This window comes from Ailuropoda melanoleuca, chromosome 3 (genome assembly GCF_002007445.2).
Source record: "Ailuropoda melanoleuca isolate Jingjing chromosome 3, ASM200744v2, whole genome shotgun sequence".
Classification (NCBI taxonomy): domain Eukaryota; kingdom Metazoa; phylum Chordata; class Mammalia; order Carnivora; family Ursidae; genus Ailuropoda; species Ailuropoda melanoleuca.
In genome coordinates this window covers 13,130,380-13,152,981 of record NC_048220.1, presented here as the reverse complement: position 1 = coordinate 13,152,981, position 22,602 = coordinate 13,130,380, and the positions used below count along the sequence as shown (strand labels likewise).

Here is a 22,602-nt window from a genome sequence, read left to right as displayed (position 1 = left end):
TACCGGGGGAAATGCTATGAGAAGCAAGAGGAGCACGGTTCTGTGTCTGCAAGCTCACCTGTTTCACGTACAGATTAGTCTGAACTGAAAGACACCACCTTCCAGCATCAATCCAGAACCGACTCAGGAGCCAGCTCTCAGGATAACAAATTACAGCATGGGGGGGCATAAAGTCAGAAGAGCTAAAACAAATATAAAATCAATAGCTATGATTTATGGGCACTATGTCTGATGCCACTCCATCTTTCTTTAGAGAAGGATGTTTTAAAACAAAATAGATAGGATGAACTATTTCTTTAATCAAACGACCATCTTCAATCACACATTCATTCCTAAAAGACGGCTCCCTAAAAATATCTTGCTCTGCACCTTTGGGAACGATGTACTTATGGCAATGAGAACATATTATAAATTCCTGCACTGCTGCAGAATTTGGGGGATTTAGAACACAACTTTCATCTGAAAGAAAAATGATCATGGGGAACTCATTAGGATTATTCTAGCATTGCAAGTGAGGAATGTGTAATTAGGACACATTTGTCAATAAGAAAGTACTTTAGTTAGCTTGATGTTGATAGATGAAGCAAAGTGTCTACATCGAGACCTCCCCCAATGCTTTCTCCACGATGTCAGGACAGCAAGACAGAGGGAGGGGCAGTTGTAGCTACTGTCAGTTTGCCAATCGCCTGTCGCAAACAAATTAAATTTCCAGTTCTTCCAAGTGAAAAATGAAATCTCAAATGACTAATTAGAGAAATTACTCTTACCTGTCTGATGCAATAATATCCTGTTTATGGTGCCCGTTCCTTAGAGACTCCAGGGGCTTTAGTCAATCTACTCACATACTCAGGAGGAAGGAGGACTGTCTCTTAAACCAAAAATGAACTTCAAGCATTTTTCCTCTTTTGCAGTATGCTCTTTGGGGGTTGGGGTTAACATAGGTACAGAAGGCATTTTTCTTGTTACTAATAAGGTACCTTATGTTCCTGGCCAAGTACAAGCTCTCTAAGGAATCTGGTAGCTTCCTGAGACCAGCTGGTACAGGTTAAATAATTACACAGTTTATAATTCAATTAAAAAGAGGCCTTGTGTTTCAGCTGCCATGTGCCCCAGGAAAGCACCCCTTGGCAAAGTCTCGCCCCCTCTCCTTCTGTTTTGTTCTGTTTTTCTTCCAAGGCAAAATGTTAGAAAGAGGGAATTTAAGATGGATTGTGTTGAACAATAGTTAATGATAAATTCAATAAGGTCACTCACTGGGCTTAATGATATATATTTGATTAAACTGCTTCCTGCATTTTCAGCCACGTTTCCCAAAGTCAGGCATGACAGAATCTTTGAATTATTAGCTGTACCTTCAGCTCTTTCTATGTGACCTCAAAGGTCCGTAGCGTGCAGTAACTCTTAACGTAATGAGGTTTAAATTGGAGCAGCTCAGGTGGCCTGGCTGGTGTGGGGACGGAGCTATAGGCAGAGAGCTAGCCTCGATGAGCCCCACCCACTGCCTCAACCTCCATCCCACGTGGCCGCTTTCCTTCTCCACCCCTGGCACACAGAAAGTCATGTTTGTGAAGGCAGACATCTTAATTCATTGGGAATAATGACCTTGAAGAAAAAGTCATACGCTGCTCCTGGTAATGAAAATTACAAGTACAGCAATCTGAGAAAAGGATGATGCACTGGCCAGAAAATCAAAGTTTTGGATAACTGTAAGAGTATATGGAATGTCAAATTCAGCAAAGACTCCAACCTACGCTGTGAACAAATCCACCATCCTTTATAAAGACACAAGGAAAACATCCGTTTGTGTATTTATTTCAGTAAGCACACACACTGCTCTTTGGATAGGAGATAAAGCTTAAGTGAATGCTGTACAGTTAGGTCATGATGGGAAGAGTAGCAGAGGAAACACACAATTCACAAAACCAACATGCAAAAACATTTTCATATGTGCACTTCGGGGAATAAGCAAATGACCCAGGAAGTCTCCCTTACACAAGCACATTGTATTACCATCTGGGAGCTGAAAGGGAGGGCTACCAGGCCCTCATCCCAGTGCAAAGGACAGATGGCCTTTTATAAGGAGCTGTCTGATCGCCAACCCACCTCATCCGCCGGACAATGGCCAGCTCCCTGGGCAACAACTACTGTCATTTTGGCCCTATCAGAACCAAAGCCCAATGTGTCTTCCCTGTCTCTTGCCCCCAACCCACGCCTTTGTATTCTGTTCCCTTGCTACCTATTATCCTTGCGTGATAAGAGAGAGGGGGCTTGCAGATGGTTGAAGAGCACCATATTTCCTGACCACCACAAAGCTCAAATTTATTCTTTAAAAAAAAAATCTTCCAGGGGTTATTCCCATAGAAATAGCCTTTGTGAACCAAACTTCATTTCCACTCCTCTATCATGTCTCAAGAAAAGCCCCCACTATAGGTTGACCAGATGTCTCCGCTTCTTCAATGACCCTGTGCATTCAACGTTGAGTTCCACCTTCTGTACTTTTACTCCAGGGTCTTCTTTGCCTGCAAAGCCTTCCTCTGGCCAGGCAAAAGCCATCAGTCTGCAAGGGCAGCTGGTACTCTGCTTTCTGCATGAAACCCTGGCTAATTGCTTCAGCCCTAAATGACTCTAGTCTTCTCTGCTCTTAATACTGCCTAGCTTTGTGCTCTGTTGTTTCCTAGGTGTTAGTGTTGGCTCCCCTAAGTGCCAGAGGGAAAGGACAGTGTCTTTGACTTGCAAGTATGTATGGCACACAGTGTCTTATTAACCGCTTGACTGAAATATCAAGACAAGCACAAGTCTGATTAATCCCTAGGCATAATATTATAGATGTTCAAAGGAGCTCTTTCATATTTAGGTGCTAAGTAGGAATTTCCTCCATGTTTCCATACTTGCACTAGAATTAATTAGCTTTCTAAAATGCAAATTTGACTAAGGTGCTTCTCTGTTTCATATGGGGTACAGGGCAAAGCCTTAATTAACATGGCACATGAAAGCCTCCATGAGCTCAGGCTTATCTCTTACCATTGTCCACTTCTCTTTTGATCACGGCCAAACGAAATTTCTTACGGATCCCCTATCTACTGTTCTACTTGTCTACACCTTTACGCATGCTACTCTGTCCACCCGGAACACCGTTCCACCCATTCCACTAGGCAAGCTCTTTTTAATTCTTCAAGCTTTGCTTAGGAATCACTTCTACAAAATCTTGTCCCACCCTCCTAGATGGAAGTAATTCCAGCTTTCGAAGTATGATGTCTGGACCAGTGGCATCACCCCCATCTAGGAACTTGTTAGGAATTCACATTCTTGGGCCCCATCCTAGAAACTCTGAGGGCAGAGCCTAGCACTCTGTATTTTTATAAGCCAACCAGATGATTCTGATCCACTCTAACATTCAAGAACAACTGCTTTATATATAGATTTTAGGCACATGTGCATTACAGAGTCCATCACATGACATTTCACCTATATGTTCCCATCGTTGCTTTCTCTGCTTTCTGAGGGCGTGGAGGATGTTTTATTTGCCAAAGATACTGAGCACTTATTGAACTGAATAAAATGATTTCCCCTGCGTAACGTGATTTTAGTGGCAATAATAAAAATAATAATAACAGCAGTTAATATTTCTATGACACTCATCTTTCTAGAAAGGCCTGTTATTACAAGTCTAACGATGCAATCATGGTACATCTAAAAGAAAAAAAACACACTTCTAATAGATTCATAAAATGGGTACTGGCTGATGCCTTAGTCTTTCGTATGTAGAACAATGGATTTGGAGCCAGAAGATCTAGATTCAAGCCCTCATTCTGATATTTATTAACTGGGGTTCTGGACAAATAAATCATTTCATATCTCTGGGGCTCCCTTTCTTTACAGATAGAACTCTGGTAATCACGCGGTAATACAAGTGAAGTCAGTTTGCAAGCAGTAAGACAATGCTGAATGTTTTTGTCTCTTCCCCCTGCCCTGTTCTCCACATGTGTATACAGCCCTTCTTCCCTCACCACCTTCATTGCCCTCCTGATTTTAAGCTCAGGAGATCAAGATGTGGGAACTAAAAAGACCGGAAGAGGGGGCTGAGCTGGAACTGGAAAAGAGGAGAGAGCATCCTGTCCCAGCATGTTCTTTGGCTTCTCTTTGGTTTTTCCTCCTCCAAGAGAGTCCATGGCCAAGGGCTGACACTGAAACTTAGCTTTGCAAACTACAGAGTCGATGTGACGGAAGGCCATCCTACACATCCCAGCCCGCGCCAGTCACTTCTGTCACTCTGCCATGCAAAATAGTTCGAACATGCATGGGATTCATAAAAACAGTGCGTGATTTCTACACTGAGCCATGAGGCTCTCTGACCACCCTAGATATTGTTCAGGACTGAAAGCCTTTGGCCCTGACTCCGGAAAGCTGGAGCCAGTTGGGTGAACAAGCAGACATTACTCAAACGGTAACGAGCCACAGAGAATAAAAGAACGAAAATCCCCAGCACCTTTTGAAGTTGGAGACTTTTAAACAACCAAGGTCTCATTACGTTTCCAAAAGAAACAATTAAGCCAGTCATCCAAACAACTATCCTGGAATTCATGATTTCTCACAAAGCTTTCCAGAAGTGAGGCAGGCATCTCAACGGGTGTACAGGGAAATGGCCACCATGTGTAGGCGCAAAGTTGGCCGTGGAAGCAGACACACCCTGAAGTGAGATTTTTCAGAGACACGGTATTTTTCTGCAGTTTGGACTTCCTCTCCAGCAGCCTGCCCTGCCAGTTCGGGAAGATGTGTCCTGACTTCACACCCTCCCCACAGATGGTGCTGAGGATGTGGCACTAACAGTCCTCCCCTTGGCCACTAGCCCTCCACTTGTGCTCAGGTCTCTTCCTCTCCTGTCCCTTCAGAACTCTGGCTCTGCTATCGTCCCTCTTCTCTCCTTCTCTTCAGCCACTCTCTCCACTTCAGCTCTCTCACCTCTGATCCTATAATAACAAACAAGCGCCCCCCCGCCCCCGTCACCTCAAGATATGCTGCCTCTCCAGTTGACCATGGGCTTTCTTGCTCTTGTGTTCACCACCATCTTTTTTGAAAGAATTGCTGTGGTTTTTTTCTCTCCCCCCCCATCTCTGGCTAATTTACTCTGCGAGCCACCACGACATGGCTTCCTCTCTGCCATCCCAAAGGCCCCACTCTTATTATGGCCACCAATGGGTCTTCCCTGGAAAATCCAACTCTCCTCTTTATAATAAATGGCCTATTTCCCACTATTGGCCGCTTGCTCCTTTAAGTTCTTTAGATCCCTCTCTCTTTTTTAAGTTTCCTTAGTATTCATCCTATATTTCTGAAAACTGTTTTCCAGGCTCTTTAGTAGAAGCCTCTTCTTCCCCCATACCATGGGGGACATATTTCTCTGCACAATTCTGTCCTTGGAATATTCTTCTTTCCACATTCCGTGTTTCACAGGTAGACTGTACAGATGCTCACAGTTTTAGCCTCTACAGAGTGTGGATAACTGATGATCAACATTTTCGTCTATTCATCCCAGACTGCTTTAAATACATTTCTTTTTACCATTTAGGCTTTGTTAGAGAAAAATATTATAAATAATCCTATTTTCAAATGCATTTTTATTCTGGTTCTTTGTTTTTATTCTATCAAGAGGGTTTTTTTAAAATTAATAATAATCAAATTCTTTTACGCTAAGACATTTTTTGCAGTTGGAATTTGGAAAAACATAGTAGCTGTTTTGACCATTTTAAGAGTATACCACATATTGCATTATAATGCTAACGGGTAGTCAGGCAGAAGATGAAGGTCCACACTGGCAAAGGTGGTGAGACATCACAGTCCTGAATGATCCACTTCTGCTAGGAGAAGTGGTCATGGGTAAGAAGAGACCTGGATGAACTGAGCCAACCAGAGGTGACCAACGGGCCCAGCAGAAGTCATTTTAAAAGAAGTTACCTACATGGGATCTAGAGCCAGATGGCCCGCATTAAATCCTGGCATGACCATTTTCTAGCTAACTAATAGTAATTACCTAACGGCTATCAGTTTCTCCATCTGTGAAATGGGAACAGTGGTACTTCTAGCAGAGCATGGCTGTAAAGATAATGAGCTAATCACATAAAACATAGGTAATCCTGTTTGATGCTTAGGAAGCGTTCAATAAACGCTAGCTATTAATATTACTTACATTAAAAAGTACAAAAAAATGAGCATTTAGAAGCAAAGCCAAAGCAATGGCAGCTCCTGAGGCAAACATTATAAATTACAAAGGAATTACAGAAGAAATTTAACTTGCAGCGGGGCTCGTGACTGGCTATAATCCTTGTTCAACTTCAATGATAGTCTAGTTTTAATTGTGAGCCAATAATCAATCACCACAGAAATATAAAGACTGTCAAGAGCGGAGCTTGAAATTGTAATTAAATCTGACCTTCTATGAAGTTAACCTGACATTTCATAATAGGCTCAATTGTTGCGATGGGGTTCCGTAAGCTCTGAGAACATAGATCAAGCCTGTGTCATTCACCCAAGCCTAGAACTGCTCTTGGCTCACTGTTAACATTTAATACGTGTTGTTGAGTAGATTAGCATAAAATCTAGTCGTACATAAGAGGTAAATAGTTTATGTAAATAATCTGCACTGTGAATCTAATACATGCTATAACCAGCAGGCAAGATAAGATCTTTTAGAGCTATCTTCAGAGTAAGGGAAGAGCAAAAAAAAAAAAAAAATCTGGCAATTGCTCATTCTTGGAAATCACTCTATAAGGCTGCTCTCTACCTTCTCGGGAAGAGGTATCGAGTCCAAGAGGTGGGGTCTGGGGGCCCAGGTTCTGGTCTTGGGCTCTTACACTACCTATGGGACATGAACATATATAATTCATCTCGTCTGGATTAGATTATTCCTAATTCCTTTCCTGGCAGGTGTTCGGAAAATAAGAGAACACAGATGACATAGGATAGCAGAACAAGGCACGAGGCTTTTGATAATGGGGGCCACGGAAGGGAGAAGTGAAGTTGACTCGAACACGGGACATTTGCAAAAAGACCATGTGAACACCCGACAAAACAAGATCACACTAAGAAGCACTAGGAAAAGTTTTAATGTGGATGAGAGCAGGTGAGGGCTGGGAGAGGCACGGCGGATGGATGGGACAGGGAAGAAGGGGCAGAGGCAGCCGGAGGCCACGTGACAGTGTCTTGGTCACCTTCCAGGAAGCATGTAGGGAAGTATGATAGGATCTTACTCAGGTAGACGTCTCGCTGGAGATGAGGGGCAAGCCAGGTTCTTTCTACCTTGATTAACTTCACATTCTTTTTCACTCCTAAAATCAGGGCAAAAGCTGTATTCTTGACCCACTCAACTCTCTGCCTGAGTCCACCTGATAAGCTCCGTGTGCCCTTTCTTGGGGCCTCCTGCTGCTACAAAATGGCTTTGCGGAAATGAAATGAAATCTGGGAGGTGTCAGCAGATTGTGTTGAGTAAAAAGTGGTCCAGCAAGCTGGAGGGAGGGTGGCAGGCATTTTAGTGCAAGGATGGAAAAATAGGAAAACCCATTGAAAGGAGATTTGTTTGCCATAAGAAGTTATTTTCCTACCAGACAGTGGTTCAGCCACTTTAAGAAAATGAAACCACATAATTCCGTGCTATTACTCTGGGTTGGCTTAAAGGGGATAGTGAAGTGCAAGGACACTTGTCTTGATCTCGTGTGACCTGCACAAAGAATAGGCTGTCAAAAAATGTCATTTTTCACCAAAGTTGCAGTCACGGTGGTACAGAAAGGTGCAAAACTTCCTGAGTAGAGGAATGGAGTATATCCTCACTTCTGTCTGTGTGTGTGCACGTGTGTGTGTGTATTGACATGTACATGTGCGTATGCACAAGCAGGTATGTGTATAGGTATGTCTATACCCATGTGTGTATTATATAAATATGTGCGTATGGATTGATATACATACATATATAAAATTTTGTATTTTCTCCATAAAATCCCGGACAATACGTAGCTGATGATTACCACTTTACAGATGGGAAAGCCCAACGGCAAAAATATTAAGAGATTTGTCTATGTTTGCTTCAGTTTGTTTTATATTTTATTTAGAATACACACCAACTCCATTACTTTCAAACAGTGATTTGCAATTGCATCAGTACTAAATGTGAACAGCGATGGCACCTTACAGACTGGTCCAGAGTCCCTACTCCAAGTTGCTCAGAAGGGGGAAGAATAACATGGTCACAGAGTTCTGTATTTAAATCCTGTTCCTGCCACTTCTGTTACCTATAAGCTTGTGAAAGTCAGATGATCTCCCTAAGGCTCAATTTTCTTCATGTGCCAAACGGGATTACAATAGGAGCTGATGGGCTTCAATCAAGATACCAGACCCGTAGCGTGGGGAGCCTCGCGTGGCAGAGCCCACGTTAAGCTGGTGGTGAGGTCCCTCCATAGATCTATAGTTCAGCCTCTGCTTTGTTTGGTCCTGTGTCTACTACTATTTTTGAGGAAAGCAAAATGGCCCTTCTTTATAAAATAAATACACCTACGGATACTAAGAACTAATATCCTGGCACATTTTTCTTTTTTTAAGAGACGGGTCTGGCCTCCACAGGAGTAAAGAAAGAAATCTGCAAACCCATTTGCAGAGACAGAAAAGCCCTGCTTTGAACTGCGGCGTTTCTGAGTGTCGTCATCTCCCTCCCCGACCTGCGGGATTGGGCAATGTTCTCTCCTTCGAGATGGCAGGGTTACAAGAACGTGTAGTTTAAACGCTGCAGTTTGCAAAGGATGAACGTTATTTTGGGGTCTGGGAAACTTCAAAATAATGTGATTGCCTTCTGGGTTTTGTCTCATTAGGTAAAGGCAAAAAAGTTCTAGTTGCTGTTTTGAACCAATATGCAGCTTGGGTTTTAATTAAAACAAGAACCAGGCTCATGACCGGAGGGCAAAATCATGGGACAGAAAGCGCGGGCGAAGTCATAGGGCCATGGCTAGAGAAGAAGAAGGGCAGTGGTGAACTTGGGCATCTTTTGGGTAAACATCTTTTTCAAATATATTGGGCATTTCCCTCCTCGCTCCTGCCACTCAACCAGGGAAGAGGCATTAAGGACTGTCAGAGACGGAGGTTATGGAATCCTAAAAGTGAAGGCATGCTTATGGGGGACTGACTACATTCTTTTTACGCCAGTCAATGAGCAAGTTGAACACATCTTCGTTTTTAAATGTCAGCATCTGAGTAGCTTCCTTTTGGCTCTCAAAGCAGTTGTAACATTTACTGCTCCTGGTTTACCTAAAGAGGCTGAGGACAATCATTTCAACCTTAAAGAGGTCACCACTGCTTTCCCCAAGAAGTTATTCTCTAAGAGCAATACGATTCTGGCACATTTAAGGGACTGAACCTGGACGTGATGGAACTATTATAAAATAATCTGCCATGTTAAAGAGGTTGCCGTATTAGATCGTCTTTAATTTTACGTGGTTTAAAAAAGAAACAGGATTGCTTACCCTGAGTATTTAGGTACATGTTAGGCTGGGGAGTTCTTTGTTGTAGAGGATGTTCCTGTGCATCTTACGTTGCTCAGAATCATCTAGTGTCTACCCACTAGATGCCAGTGAGACCCCTCCGCAACCATGACAACCAAACATGTCTCCAGGCATTGCCAAATGGTCCCCTGGGGTGTGGGTAAAATCAACCCCGACAAGGACCACTGCAGTAGACTATCGTCATCTGGAGAGTTGGTCAAGTACTGTGCCCAGAGCAGGTATTCCAGAGACAGAGTGCTCCCAACGAGCGGGGTGGGCCTGGACAAGACGGGTAACACCTCCATGCTTTGGTTTTCCCATCTGCAAAACCAAGATCATGATAAATCCTTGACTCCCAGGATTGTTGTGAGGACAAGAGAATGCCTCTGCCCGAGGGAGCGCTCAGTAAATGTGCTCCATTACTGGTTCAACCATTCTCCACACAGCCCTTGCTTTTTCCCTTCTGATTTAAGTGTAAAGGCAGGTTAAAGATCCAAACAATGGAAATCTATTTAACGGGGGGGGGGGGCTTGAGTGCAGCTACACAATTAGAGATGGGCAATCTTTATTTATGTTTCCGAGTGGTCAAGTCGTAGAAGCTCGACTCTTATGTAATCCTGCATCCCCGATTTGCTAAACAGTGACAGCTATTGCTTAACGCGCTTTATTATCTTTCAAGTGGAGATCCCTAATTCATCAAAATTATAGGCTGCTGCCAGATGATTCTTCTGTAAATACAAACGCTCTATTGTATTTAAAAAAAAAAAGGCCTTACATGATGCCTGGTTTTTTCCTTTGAGTTCTTTCTTCACCATTGGTCATGTAAATATTATTGTTATTATTCACTGAAATAATAACACAAGCTACTTTAGGAGCCCCTTACCGTGTGCCAAGCTAAATGCTCCATGTATATTACCAGGTCACTCAATCCTCAAAAGAGCCTTAAAAGTTAGGGGGGGTATCTCGGAGAGGTGAAGTTACTGTGCTCCCTTCAGCAAAGGTCAGAGCCAGGCTGGAGCCGACTGCTGCCTTCCAAAGCCTGTGCTCCTAAAATGCGGCTTCATTATCAAAGCTAAGAGAGCTCCCCTCACCTCCTCACCATAATGCACATTCCCTCTCGAAGACGGTTTCTACACTCCTTCCACCTCCCCACATGATTCTTTCCTTGCTTCTCCCCACTCAGCTCAAAATACCTTGAGGTGAGAACTATGAAAGAACCATGCTTTGAACACTTTTAAGTACAGTAACTTATAAAGAGAGAGAGAGAGATCGAGAGAGCAAGAGACAGAAATTGTGGAAAGGAAGAAACTCATTTCACGTTGGTCTTAACAAGGATAAATAAAGATTGTCTGGAAGCTAGGATAGGGAGAGGCTGAATTCACATTCCCCTGGTACACGAGGACTCAACCAAGGTTGTAGAAAGCAGGTCATTCATCAAACTCGCCCTAGTAATCCAGTTCTTGCATACAGGATGCAAATTTTACTTCAAAGTGAATGGCTAAGGAGAGAAACAACTCCCTTGCCAGAGATGTGTGAAAAGAGCTTATTCTTTTGAGACCATTTCTAGCAGTGACCCAAAGTTCCATGCCATGAGAGAGTGATGGAAGGAAGGGTCAGCAATTGTGACCATGCTGGGAAGGAAAGTTAGATGGCTAGATCAGAAACAGCAACCTTCTCCTCACATACTCGGAGAGCCCAATTTGGCGGGAGGCTTAGAAGCCAACGTGGCTGTTGGTTGGCTCTGTGGCAGAACTGGTTGTGTGGCCCGGGGTAAGTCACAATCAGCTCTACGCAGGCTACGTCCAGATGATCCCTCAGAGTCACTGTGAGGGAAGCTGGAGGCAGCAGGAAGTTGGTGGCTACTGTGGGAACAAAGCAGCTCATCAGCCCACAGCTTCATAGGATCAAGCAGAGCCCTCAGAGGGCAGCTGGTCCCAGTCCTCAACACATGACTCTTTCTCAGTATTCCCCCAAAGCATCCAACTTGTGCTTTGACACCCACAGGGACTGGAAGGATTCCTCTTATTGTTCACCAGTTAATAACTTCGTCATCCCTGTCCTTGTGAACACCAGAGAATTCTGGCCGTGGCAAAGCCAGTCATATAAACGGAATATCACTGATAGGGTTAATCGTGTGCTATATGCAGCCACTTTATACATTTAACTCAATGAATAATTCTGACAACAAGGAAACAGATTAGGAAGGGGAGGCTGAGTGAGGTCAAACGTCTTTCCCACTCCACCCCTCCCAGACCACACACGCCGTCAAGTGAGATTCACTTCTTGGTCCAGGAGACCCCGAAACCCCACTTTGTCTGCCACACGGGATTTCTGCCGTCAACTGCTAAGTGCAATTGGGGGAGTTAGGAATATGCAGACGAATAAAGAAAGAAAGAAAGAAAGAAAGAAAGAAAGAAAGAAAGAAAGAAAGGAGGTGAAGGCAGCCGTCCCCGAAGCATCACTTGTAAGAAGGGCTACTTACAGATATATCATCACTGAAGTCAATCTCATCCAAATCAAGGTATTCGGGTGCTTCCATTATTCCTCTTTGCACATTTTGAGCGGAGTCAAATACTTATAAAAGCCCTGAAAGAGACAGAGGCAAAAAAGAAAAGCAAAAGCGTTAGCCGTTTTAGAACCACAGCTCCCATCTATATTTAAACAAACAGAAATGAGCAGGGTAATTGGGTGCTAGAGCTGCCTCGGAGCACATGTCCGCTCTTCGGATGGCCCAGCCTGGCTTTTCAGCCCCTCGGGGCCCCCGGGGAGCACCCAGGGTCCTTTGCTTTGCTTCATCTGTTTGCTTGTTTTTGCCAGGACAGTGACTTGGGTCCGCTGCTTCCCCAGGGACCAATATTAGGAAGGACCCAGCCCACACCTAGCACTTATACCCCGGGTGAAAGCAGGGTTTTGCAGATGGGGAGCAAGCCTCAAAATCTTAGGATAGTCACCATATTCCAATGTCTACTGCAGGTGCAGCCTTGGAAGCCGCACATGCGCAGAGCAGTAAATCCTGGCTCCCCACAGAAATAACCCAAGTACAAGACGGAGACCAACTAACCAACAGTAACGGCTACTTCAGACGTTGTAGGACAATGTCCAGTTCACCTCCCGCCCCCCCCCCCCAAAACAGGATCCAGGCATCGATGTAAACCACAGGGTTTCCCATGGCTCCGGGCTTCTCACAGCTTTGCCCCGCTGTGCCACGGTGACCGGACTCAGGCGCCAGAATGTCCTCAGTCAGCACTTGCCTCGGGGCTGCCTGTGGCAATCCTTTAAATCTGTCAAGCAAGATACATCACCTCCCAGTTCGCTTTCCCATCGCTTATCATCATCACCTTTGGCGGTGGCCGTGGCACCTCCAGATGTCAAGAACAGAAAGAGATCTCCGGGCAGGGCCTGAGCGCACAGCGCCTCCCGCAGAGCCGACGCCGAGAGCCCGCGAGATCCCCGTTCCCGTAACTAGTCTGTCTTATTATAGAAACTGACTTATGAGTTCAGACTGGAGCCTCTGAAAAAAATGTATTCTTTCCTCTTTCGGTTCTCTAATCAAGGGGGTATCTTGATTAGACCGAGGACTAAGATGACTAACGAATACATTATTGGAAAGTGAAAATAAGTCTAGGCTGATGAAAATGGGTTTAATTAATGATGAAAATGGGTGTAGGTAATAAAAAATCAAAGTGTAAAAATGACTATTTGTGAAAAGGAAACTCTTGTTCCGGAGGCATGGCTTTCCTATTTGGAGACCTTTTGTTTTTTTTAAGCTACACAAACTGCTTAATTACAATAAATGGGGGGAAAATCACTTTCCATCCATACCTCAAAACCATCAGTTGATTTAATTTCCAGTGTTTCCTCTCCTTTTCTTCCCACATGCATATACCATTTTTTACATATTTTTAATTATAGTGCATACAGAGTTGATCCAAGAAAGGATTAGGAGGATACTACCATGTTCAAATGAGATTATCCATTTAGAATAAATATTAAAAGTTCTTCTGGGGGCACCTGAGTGGCTCAGTCGGTTGAATGTCTGACTCTTGATTTTGGCTCATGTCTAAGACTGCTTAAGATTCTCTCTGCCCCTCCCTCCCCCATCTCCCTCTCTTAAAAAAAAAAAAAAAACACGTGATTTCAAATCACATTAAGGTTTAAAATGAAAAAAATCAATTTGTATTTGTTATATATACAGTATCATATATCAAGGTTAATATTGTTAATATTATATATTAAAACTAATTGTTAACATAATAATTATACAATTAATCATACTAATTAAGTTAATATTATATAATAAATATTGATGTGTTATATATTTATATATCTATTATTTATTTGTTATATATTTGTTTTATATATATGTCCAGGAATATTATTTATAGAAATCTAAAAAGAGGTTCTAAAGCAAATTGCTTGGTAGAAAAATATATCACTTTTCTTCTAATCCTTGAAAGATTTTCAGAGGAAAAAAATCCACACTCATACTTGCAAATTACACAAAATGACTTTCTCTTCCATTCTGGTGGATTCTGAGACAATCCAGACTATTTGGATTCTAGCACGTCAGCTGACAGACATTCTTTGAATCTAGTCTCTTTTTGCTACATCTCTACTCCAGGATCAATTATTTACCTACAGACTCTATTCCCGTGGTCTTGGTGAACAAAGATGACAGTGGGTGTCAGGATGGGGTGCAGACAAAAAGAGTACCATCGGAAACATGGATTCATGGAGAGATGAAGCAGGAAAACTTGTTTCAAAACCGGGGATCAAGTGCATCTTTAAATACATGCACATACAGACTAAATATAAAATGCACATGAACACATCTTAATGAAGCCAATTGACAAGTAATCATTGAGCCTGTTTGAGGTGTTGTGATAATATAGTCAGCAATATCCACTCTAGTGCAGCCATTCTAATGGGATGCAGCCAGTGGATAATATAAAGCATGACATCCAAGCAGACCATCTTCGTGGTTAGGCTGGGAGATGGCAGTGAGATTCTTTATTCCATATGCCAGAACACAAGAGTTACAACAGTTCCAGCTCATGACGGGAAGAGCTGGGCCACTTCCCATATTTATCTCAGTGGGCTGGGTGGTCCAGCCTCAGACAAAGGGGCCCAAGGCATCCAGGACCCTCCTCTCTTCCTAACGGGCTTCCACATGCGGCCATCTCCTTAGGATGTCTTATTCTCTCTACCACCCCATTCCTCTTCTCTGGTTCAGGGCTTCTCTCTTTCAAGGTGCCACTTGAAAGAAAGAAGTGTTACATCCTCCGTTATAAAGTGCAGAAATCCCCATGGTTGACCAACAGGGCCCTATTCCCGCTCTTCACTGCTCCTTTTCAGTAGAGAGTGAGACCACAGCTGTCCCAGGGATTATCACATTGCCTCCGCATCTGCCTTTCCATGGGGCACCTGGCATGTGTGGGCACTTCCTCCCCAGGAATGAGGGATGAGATGGGAAGAGATGAGGTCAGCTTAGAGCAGCGGCTGAAAATCATCCAACATGATAAGGACACTGAGCCGGGTTGTGGGGGCTTTTCTCATCCTGCCCTAGTGGCACCATCCCGCGTCCCCCACGCCAGCCCACAGTGGAAACCAGCGGGTCCCCTTTCCTGACCACACGCTCTAAGGGAATACACAGCTCCGGAGGGCACACACCGGAGGCCTGTGAGCGGAGTCTGGCCCACAGATGTGATGTGTCTGGCCCTAGCAGTGTTTTTTAAAAAACGGAGTGAGTTGCCAATTTGTAGACCTTGGGTGATTTCACATAAAATTCTGGATTTCTGGCTTTGCTTTAAAAATATCTGAGGCTCTGGCCAACACAGATCCGCATTCCCCGTGACAAGGATTGGCTGGGGCTAAGCTGCCTCATAGAGAGGCATGTGCTCCCCAGTTCACCAGCTCCCCTTCTTCGGATCCTCTCAATGAGGAGCCCTGCCTGGCCCTGGGGGCATGAAAGTGTTTGATCCATCAAAGGAATTCAGCATTAAACAATAAGTCCCATCACCCCCCCTTTTCGGTGCGGCTGCCTCCTGCCAAATACTGTTTACTTCATTTGTGTTCCAAGATCAAATTTGTATTCTAAGATTGTTTTAAATTCTCATGCCACAACAGCAACAGTAAAATTTCTTACACATAAATTACCAGCTTGTTATAATTTGTACTTTCACAAAGCCTCCATTTTCTCTCCTAGGACTAGAAAAAGAAAACCTTCACACACGTCATCAAATGTCGCAAGGTGGGGATTAGGTTTCCTTGATTGTACAACTGGAGGAAGGAAGGCTTCTTGCTTTGTTGTGACTGCTGCTGTGGACGGGCGGACGCGGTGCCTCTCTGCTGTCGCGACCAGAGTGAGGGGCACACGCTGCATCAAGTGCAAGCCCAGAAGGAAACCAAGGCCATCCGCCATCTGGCCAGACTAGCAGCTTGGACGCAAGAGGGCTAACTGCACACAGGGCCGACAAGAGTGGGTTGACACGTAGGTGAAAAATACTTTTACATGAGATTTTTATTACTATGCATCATGGTTGGCCTTGGGCCCCTTTGAGATCTCAAAACCCAGTCATTTCTACATTTGTACTGCACCCCGTCCCCATCAGCCCTGACCCTACAAGCTATAGTCACTTGTCCCGGGTTCCCTGAGGTTCCAAGGGCTTTCTTTTGTATTACTGCCCCCCTTGGCCCCAAAATACCTCTTACAAGACCTGTCTACCTTAGATACTGTTGACTGACTGAAATCATCCCATTTCCAGCTCAGCTGGGCTATTCCTATCTCTTCATGAAGGTGAGCGATTTTTAATTTGTTATTCACGTAGGCAGGTATGTCCTGTGTTTAATTTTTTAAGGATGGGGAGAGATGAAGATGGAAGCTAGACAGTGAGTGGGAGAGTAGAGAAAGGTAAAGAAAATATTTTCTAAGCCTTAATAAGCACTACCAGTTTCAGCAGGAAAATTTATAGGAAGGAGAAGAAGGAAAATATTAGAATATGGGGCCACAGGGCTAGGTGGCTGGGACCTGTACCTATTAAATATTAGAAAATATTAGAATATGGGGCCTGGGACCTAGGTGGCTGTCCAGAAGCTCTTGGTGACATATTCCCCCCTTCTTTTGGTGTGCCCGAGGCGTTGGGAGAAACTCCACCCAAGCTCCCAGCCCATGCTCGGCTAGAGGAGATAAAAGACAACATAATTAGCATCAACTGTACACAAGTCTGTAGGATTTTTCCTACTCTCGTGGAGTTTTGAAAAACTGCCAAAAACAGAAGTCCCTCCAGTGCCTATTAAAGTGTACAGAAGGGGCTCATGGCCCTAATGGGTCTATCAACACCGTGTCACCTTCTCATAAGAGACCTCAGTGATGGCCCAACTGCTTCCTTCGAGGGAAGATTCAGTCTGGGGAAAGAGCTCAAAGTCTCTAAGAGTCCAATTGGATAATAAAAAGGAAGCAAGCAATTAAAAAAAAAAAAGCCTTCCCTGCTCTAGTATTATGCTGTTCTTTAGGTGATATTTTTGATCTTTTGGTTGCAACTTGAAAATTGACTTTAAAAGTCATTCCAAATGAAGACTTCCAAAAATCTGTTGGCTAATGGCATCATCAAGTGGAAAAAGCTGGAAATGGCCATCAAAAGTTCTGTGAGAAGCTCCACTCACTTAATATACACATTCTGGCATGCTTGGCTCATAAAAGGCTCATGGATTTGTGACTCCAGTCACACATTACCTAAATTGCTCTACTGAAATTCTTCTTAAAATGAATTGCCTCACTCCCTTTTACAAGGAGTCAACATGGACTCACTCTGAAGGCTCATGTTACACAGATCTCTCCTTTCCTGCCAAAGTCACTATTGCTTCGTTTACCAGTTGCCTACGAAGGCCTGGTAATTAAACCTAAGTTGGGCTTGTCAAAATAAATGAGCAGAGTACTTTTGGTGATGAGGTAACCTCAATCGATTTGCATTACGGAGTCTTTCTTTGCTGTTTAATTCACCAGTACTTGGGAAAACATAGCAGCCTACACCCTTGCTCACGCACACACACGCACACACGCACAGCCAAATCTGTACTGGGATACATTTTCAGTTTGCAAGCTTGCACATAGATACTGGACTTGACTTCCTCTAATATAACAAGAGCTCCAAAAAAAAAAAAATCACCAACTAAGCACTGGAAGGCATGGGTGGAAAAAAGTGAAATATATGAAATGTCGTCCCCAGTTGGCTCGGTAGCTTGGCTGGCAAGGAAGCAACTCATTCCAAATGTTGGATTCGGTTTCTCTTACTCTTTGATTCAACAGTGGCCAGAAGCATGGCAGTTGCTAAATGCCTAGTCCTGAAGCAGAAAAACGATCGAGGCAAGACGTTTCTACTGGAAGGGGGCAACTGAAGGAGAGCCAAGAAGTACACGAGAGGGGTAAGGGGGAGAGCACGAGCTCTGGAGATTTCGAACCCTTCCCCATGTACGGATGATCCCTGTGTGTACATTCTCTACACTGGTGTGCGGCGTACAGCACAAGGGGACAGAGATAAGAAAACGAGCCATGACAATAAAATGTGGTCCTCTCTAAGAGAAATGAACCCACAGGACCCTGAGACACCCAACCTAAACCTTGGAGACGAGGCAGTCTGCCTGGGACGGGTGAGGTCTAAGCTGAATGCTGAGGGACAAGGGTGTGAATGGTGAGGGGAGCTGCAGGGCCGGGGGAGATGTCCCAGGCAGTGGTGACAGCATGGGCAAAGGCTGAGAAGGCTGAAGCAGAACTTCCAGAAAGACGAAGCACACTGATTCCGTACCTACTGCTGTTTTTGCTCCAAAGGAGGAGTCTTGAAGGGTGAAGGCCAGAGTGGTAAGCTGGGGTGGTCAGGGGATTATTTCCAAAGCCAGAGTGTAAACACAGCACATTTTCTTGGAATATCACATTTTCCAGCTTGTTTGGAGAAAATACAAGTAAATGTTTGCTATCAAACAAGAGACAACATATTGCCCCTGCTCCAGCTCCCGGGGAAGGAGTGTTGCTCTTCCTGTATGACGGCCCACAGAAACAGTACTGAAGCACAGCTCTGCCCTGGGGTCTGGGTCTGGTGCCCAGTCTGGAACAAACTTTATACCCAGGGTCTAGGTGCTTCTACATACACTCTCCCGTTTATATTTCACAAAGGCTCTGAAAGCCTTCATAATTTCTTTAAAATTTCTTTGGTGGAGATAAGGAAATTGAGGCTCAGAGAGGTCCTAGAATTGTCTCACAGACACACAGCCAAGGCTTCTGATGTTAAGTTTGCTTTTCTCCCTTATTCTAGCTTACCCAAAACTGCAGGGGTAAGAGTAATGCTTTGCCTACACCAGACATTTGATTTTTTCAAGTCACCTTTAATTTTTTTTATCTGACTTTATTTATTACAACTCTTTGAGGAGGTAGAGTGTGTGTACCACGATTTGCAGTTATTTCGTTTCTATTTCACAGATGGGAAAATACAGGAATGTTTTGGCCCAAATTAAGTACTACTAAGTAGGAGAAAAGCAGCTCAGACAAACCACTTCCCATTAATTCTGGGACTCTACCAGTTTGCCTTCCAGATTGCTCTGAAACATGGGCATATCTTTGAACCATTTGGGTCAGAATTCCGTAGACATCCTCAGTCCTTAATTGTATCGCTTTGGGCGCTTACAGACTGTAGTGGCAAACACAGTATTCTTTCCCCTCTCCAGCAGAGTCTCAATAGAAAAAAACAGTAGACGTGATCATCATCATGACAGAAAAGTATATGGATCTTTGCATAAGGAGAAAAGTATATGGATCTGACATCCCTTACCCAAAGAGGTCCCTGAACTGGTCCATAAAACATCATGTTCCACAGCCAGTTGGTCTATGATACTTTGACTTCATCTTCAAAGAAAATGATGATGACCATCTTTCCTTATGTCTTATTAAAAAGGCAGGTAAGAGAGTCCTGTGCTGGAAAACCTCATTCTGGAGATCAGCATTGCTCTCACAAATCCCTACAAAGGTTAGTCTTTGGGTGGTTTCGAGCTCTTGCTTATAGTCTAAAGTCCTTGCAAATGAGTTGCGGGTCACTTCGTTATCTCTAAAATCTAAGTGAACCACAGTAGGACTTTAGAGTTTGGAAAGACCTTAGTAGGTAAGCCTTGATGTAGAGGTACTTTTAAGTGTGTGTGTGTGTGTGTGTGTGTGTGTGTGTGTGTGTGTAAGAGAGAGAGAGATTTAAATTTATTATTTGAAATTCTGTTTGGAAAGAGAAAGGAAAGAATCCATGCTTACAGAAGCTTCACAAGACAAAAGAATGTATAATAGAAAAAATAGAGACACACCTCTAAACACAAGAATAATTATACTGTTTGGTTCTGGATGTCACTTCTTATGGTCAGAGGTAAACTGTTATGTACCAAGACAGAGTAAGGAAGTCAGGACAGCTGGTGTTTGGGAAGCTCTGTCTCCTGTGGCACAGGAAAGAGGAAAGATCTAAGGTGGAAAAGAGAATCTCCTCTCCCTCCAAGACCATAAAGAGCCATCACGTAAAGGCAAGCTTCGACTCCAAGCGTCAATCTTAGAGGAAGTTTCGGGGACACCAACCTCAGCAGACTTCCTACTAATAGCAACTGGAATGGGCTTAAATGGAACAGGACGTTTTATGAGATCACAACCACGCCAGCAAGAAGTTGTTCATCTCAAGGTCTGGAGGGATCCTTTGAGGGTGAAAGATGGGACTCCCTCATTTGCAAGGACAAAGAGATGGCCTCCCAATGCAAAGATTCTGTGTGGTCTGTGATGGCAGTGGACCAAAGCAGGACCTCAGGACAGTCTTGACCCATCAGGACCCCTCTCCTCAGTGCTGCCATGACAAACTCTGTTGAACCTCCTTAATCCTGTCTCATCCGCCATCCTGATCTCACAAGGAATGTAAAGGAAATACGGGAGTTGAGAGAGAGCGAGAGAGTTAAAGAGAAAATAATTTTTCAAAGAGAACTGGGATGTTGTTCATTCAGTGAGAATATGATGTACTCTCTGTGGTAGATGAAAACTTATCAATTCTACAAGGACAAAACTATGACCTAATGAGGCCCAAACAAAAAGAAAATATCTGGGAAGAAAAAGGAAACATTTCTAGCACTGGGAAGTTAAGCCTGGACCTTAGCCAGTCGCGTCTTGCACCGGCTTCTGGAAAGGAACTATGGAATAATTTTGGAACTGGATCCCTTACTCTGTTATGTACAGGAAACTATTCAAATCCAAGTTCCAAATTTTTGGCGCACCTGAAGTGGTCATGCTTTACTCCTGATTTTGGAAAGATTGTTTGATTTCTACAGTGGATTTTCTTGGCAATTATTATTGACAATGTATGGAACACAGATGACAAGCTCGATTCCTTTTTTAGTCGGAAGTAGACATAACAGCACTATGCACAGAGAGCATTCAAGACTCCATCAGGAGTCGGCCATCTTGGCTGCGTTCTCCTACCTCTCAGCGTTCGTAAGGACGAAACTCCTGGGCAGCCTCAGACCAGTGTTCTCAAAGTTCAGCCCACATGAGGATCCCCCAGAAAGCTTACGAAAGCAGATTGCTGGGTCCAAACCAGCTGGGTTTCTGATTCAATAGGCCTGGGGGGAGGCCTGGGAATTTACATTTCTCACCAGTTCCCTGGTGATGCTTAATCTGCGGGTCCCAGAACCACATTCGAGAGCTGCTACCTAAGATCAATAGCTCATCCCAGCCCTGGCTACATCTGCACTTAATTAAAAGATGGTGACCTCTTCCCCACATCCTCCATGTCCACAGATGTTAACTTCATTATACAGGATCCATGCCTAGTGCCCTTCTGATTAAACTGTCTCTCTCCGTGAACTCCACTAAGCATTTCCCATGAAGACCACCCAGAAAACTAGAAGGCCTTAAGTCTATGTGTGTGTGTTTGTGTGTCTGTTTTAATTCCCAGTGCTATACAAGGGACAGACGCCCGCCTACAAAACCCTACAAAATTTAGGCCTTGGTTACTTTAAAATTTCTTTTCTCCATAGCGCTTCATGGCCACAAAGATGTTCTAAGTTTCTCCTGTTAATGAGATCCAGGCTTATAATTTCAGATGCAGCCTTTTTAGAGCAAGAATCTCAATACAGGGATATCCAGTCACTAGAACTACAGTATAATAAGTCCCATGTCTCCTAGGAAAGATGGAAAATGAAAGAAAAAAATATAAGAGTCTAATGAGAATTAGCTTATAAAATCCAATGCTTACATGACAGATACACATTATAAGATATTTAAAATAATTACTCACTGAATCTGAAGCAGTCCTATGGCTATACTGGCTATATGAGAAAAATAAAATCCTTGCCAGGTATTTTTCTTAAGATTTTATTTATTTATTTGAGAGGGAAGTTAAGCAGGGAGGAGGAGTAGAGGGAGAGGGAGAGGGAGAAGCAGACCCCCTGCTGAGCAGGGAGCCCAATGCAGGGCTCGATCCCAGGACCCTGGGATCATGACCTGAGTCAAAGGCAGACGCTTAATCCCCTGAACCACCCAGGTGTCCCCACTGGCCATGTATTTTTAATTATGGTTATAATGTGCTTATTTTTATGGAATCCAAATCCAGAAATCAGATTACTATGGAGATTTCATCAATTCCTCCAATTAAAACGTACCGACTTAATAACCAAAAGAGGAAATAAACTCTCTATAAAATAAATGACTTTTTCTCCGAAGAAGAGGATAGTTTGATATGTAGGTAATTAAGCAAGCCTAGCTGAGTAACCAAATATTTGCACATCTATGCATACACGCAGAGTATGATTAAGCAGGCACTAATTCTTTGATCCAATGCTTTCATCTACCCCTAAATTACTAAAGACACTTAGAGACAGGAAAATGAACGCAGTCTGCTTCCCGCTTAGAAGAGGTACTATGACTAATAGTGAAAAAACTGAACACTGCATACTTAACGAATGATTTTCAGTGTGTGGCAAAGCATGTTAAGAAAAACATAAGATGAAAACACAAGATTAGTGTCAAGTACCATTAGCAATTCAGCTAGGAAGTATTATCCTCAGTTTCAATACTTCATTGTTT

General features: G+C 43.6%; 1 protein-coding gene across 6 annotated transcripts in view; it reads right to left on the bottom strand.

Moving 5' to 3' along the window:
* The window catches only part of SNCAIP (synuclein alpha interacting protein), a 155,759-nt gene that overhangs the window by 67,618 nt on the left and 65,539 nt on the right, over positions 1–22,602 (bottom strand). For 5 of the 6 annotated variants that reach the window (XM_034655915.1, XM_034655918.1, XM_034655920.1 and 2 more), the window contains exon 2: positions 11,998–12,101. In XM_034655915.1, the coding sequence (XP_034511806.1) occupies positions 11,998–12,054 (57 nt within the window). In that variant the 5' untranslated portion in view covers positions 12,055–12,101. Of the gene's footprint in view, positions 1–11,997; positions 12,105–22,602 lie in introns of all 6 variants that reach the window. The other variant, XM_034655916.1, reaches the window with a different exon arrangement.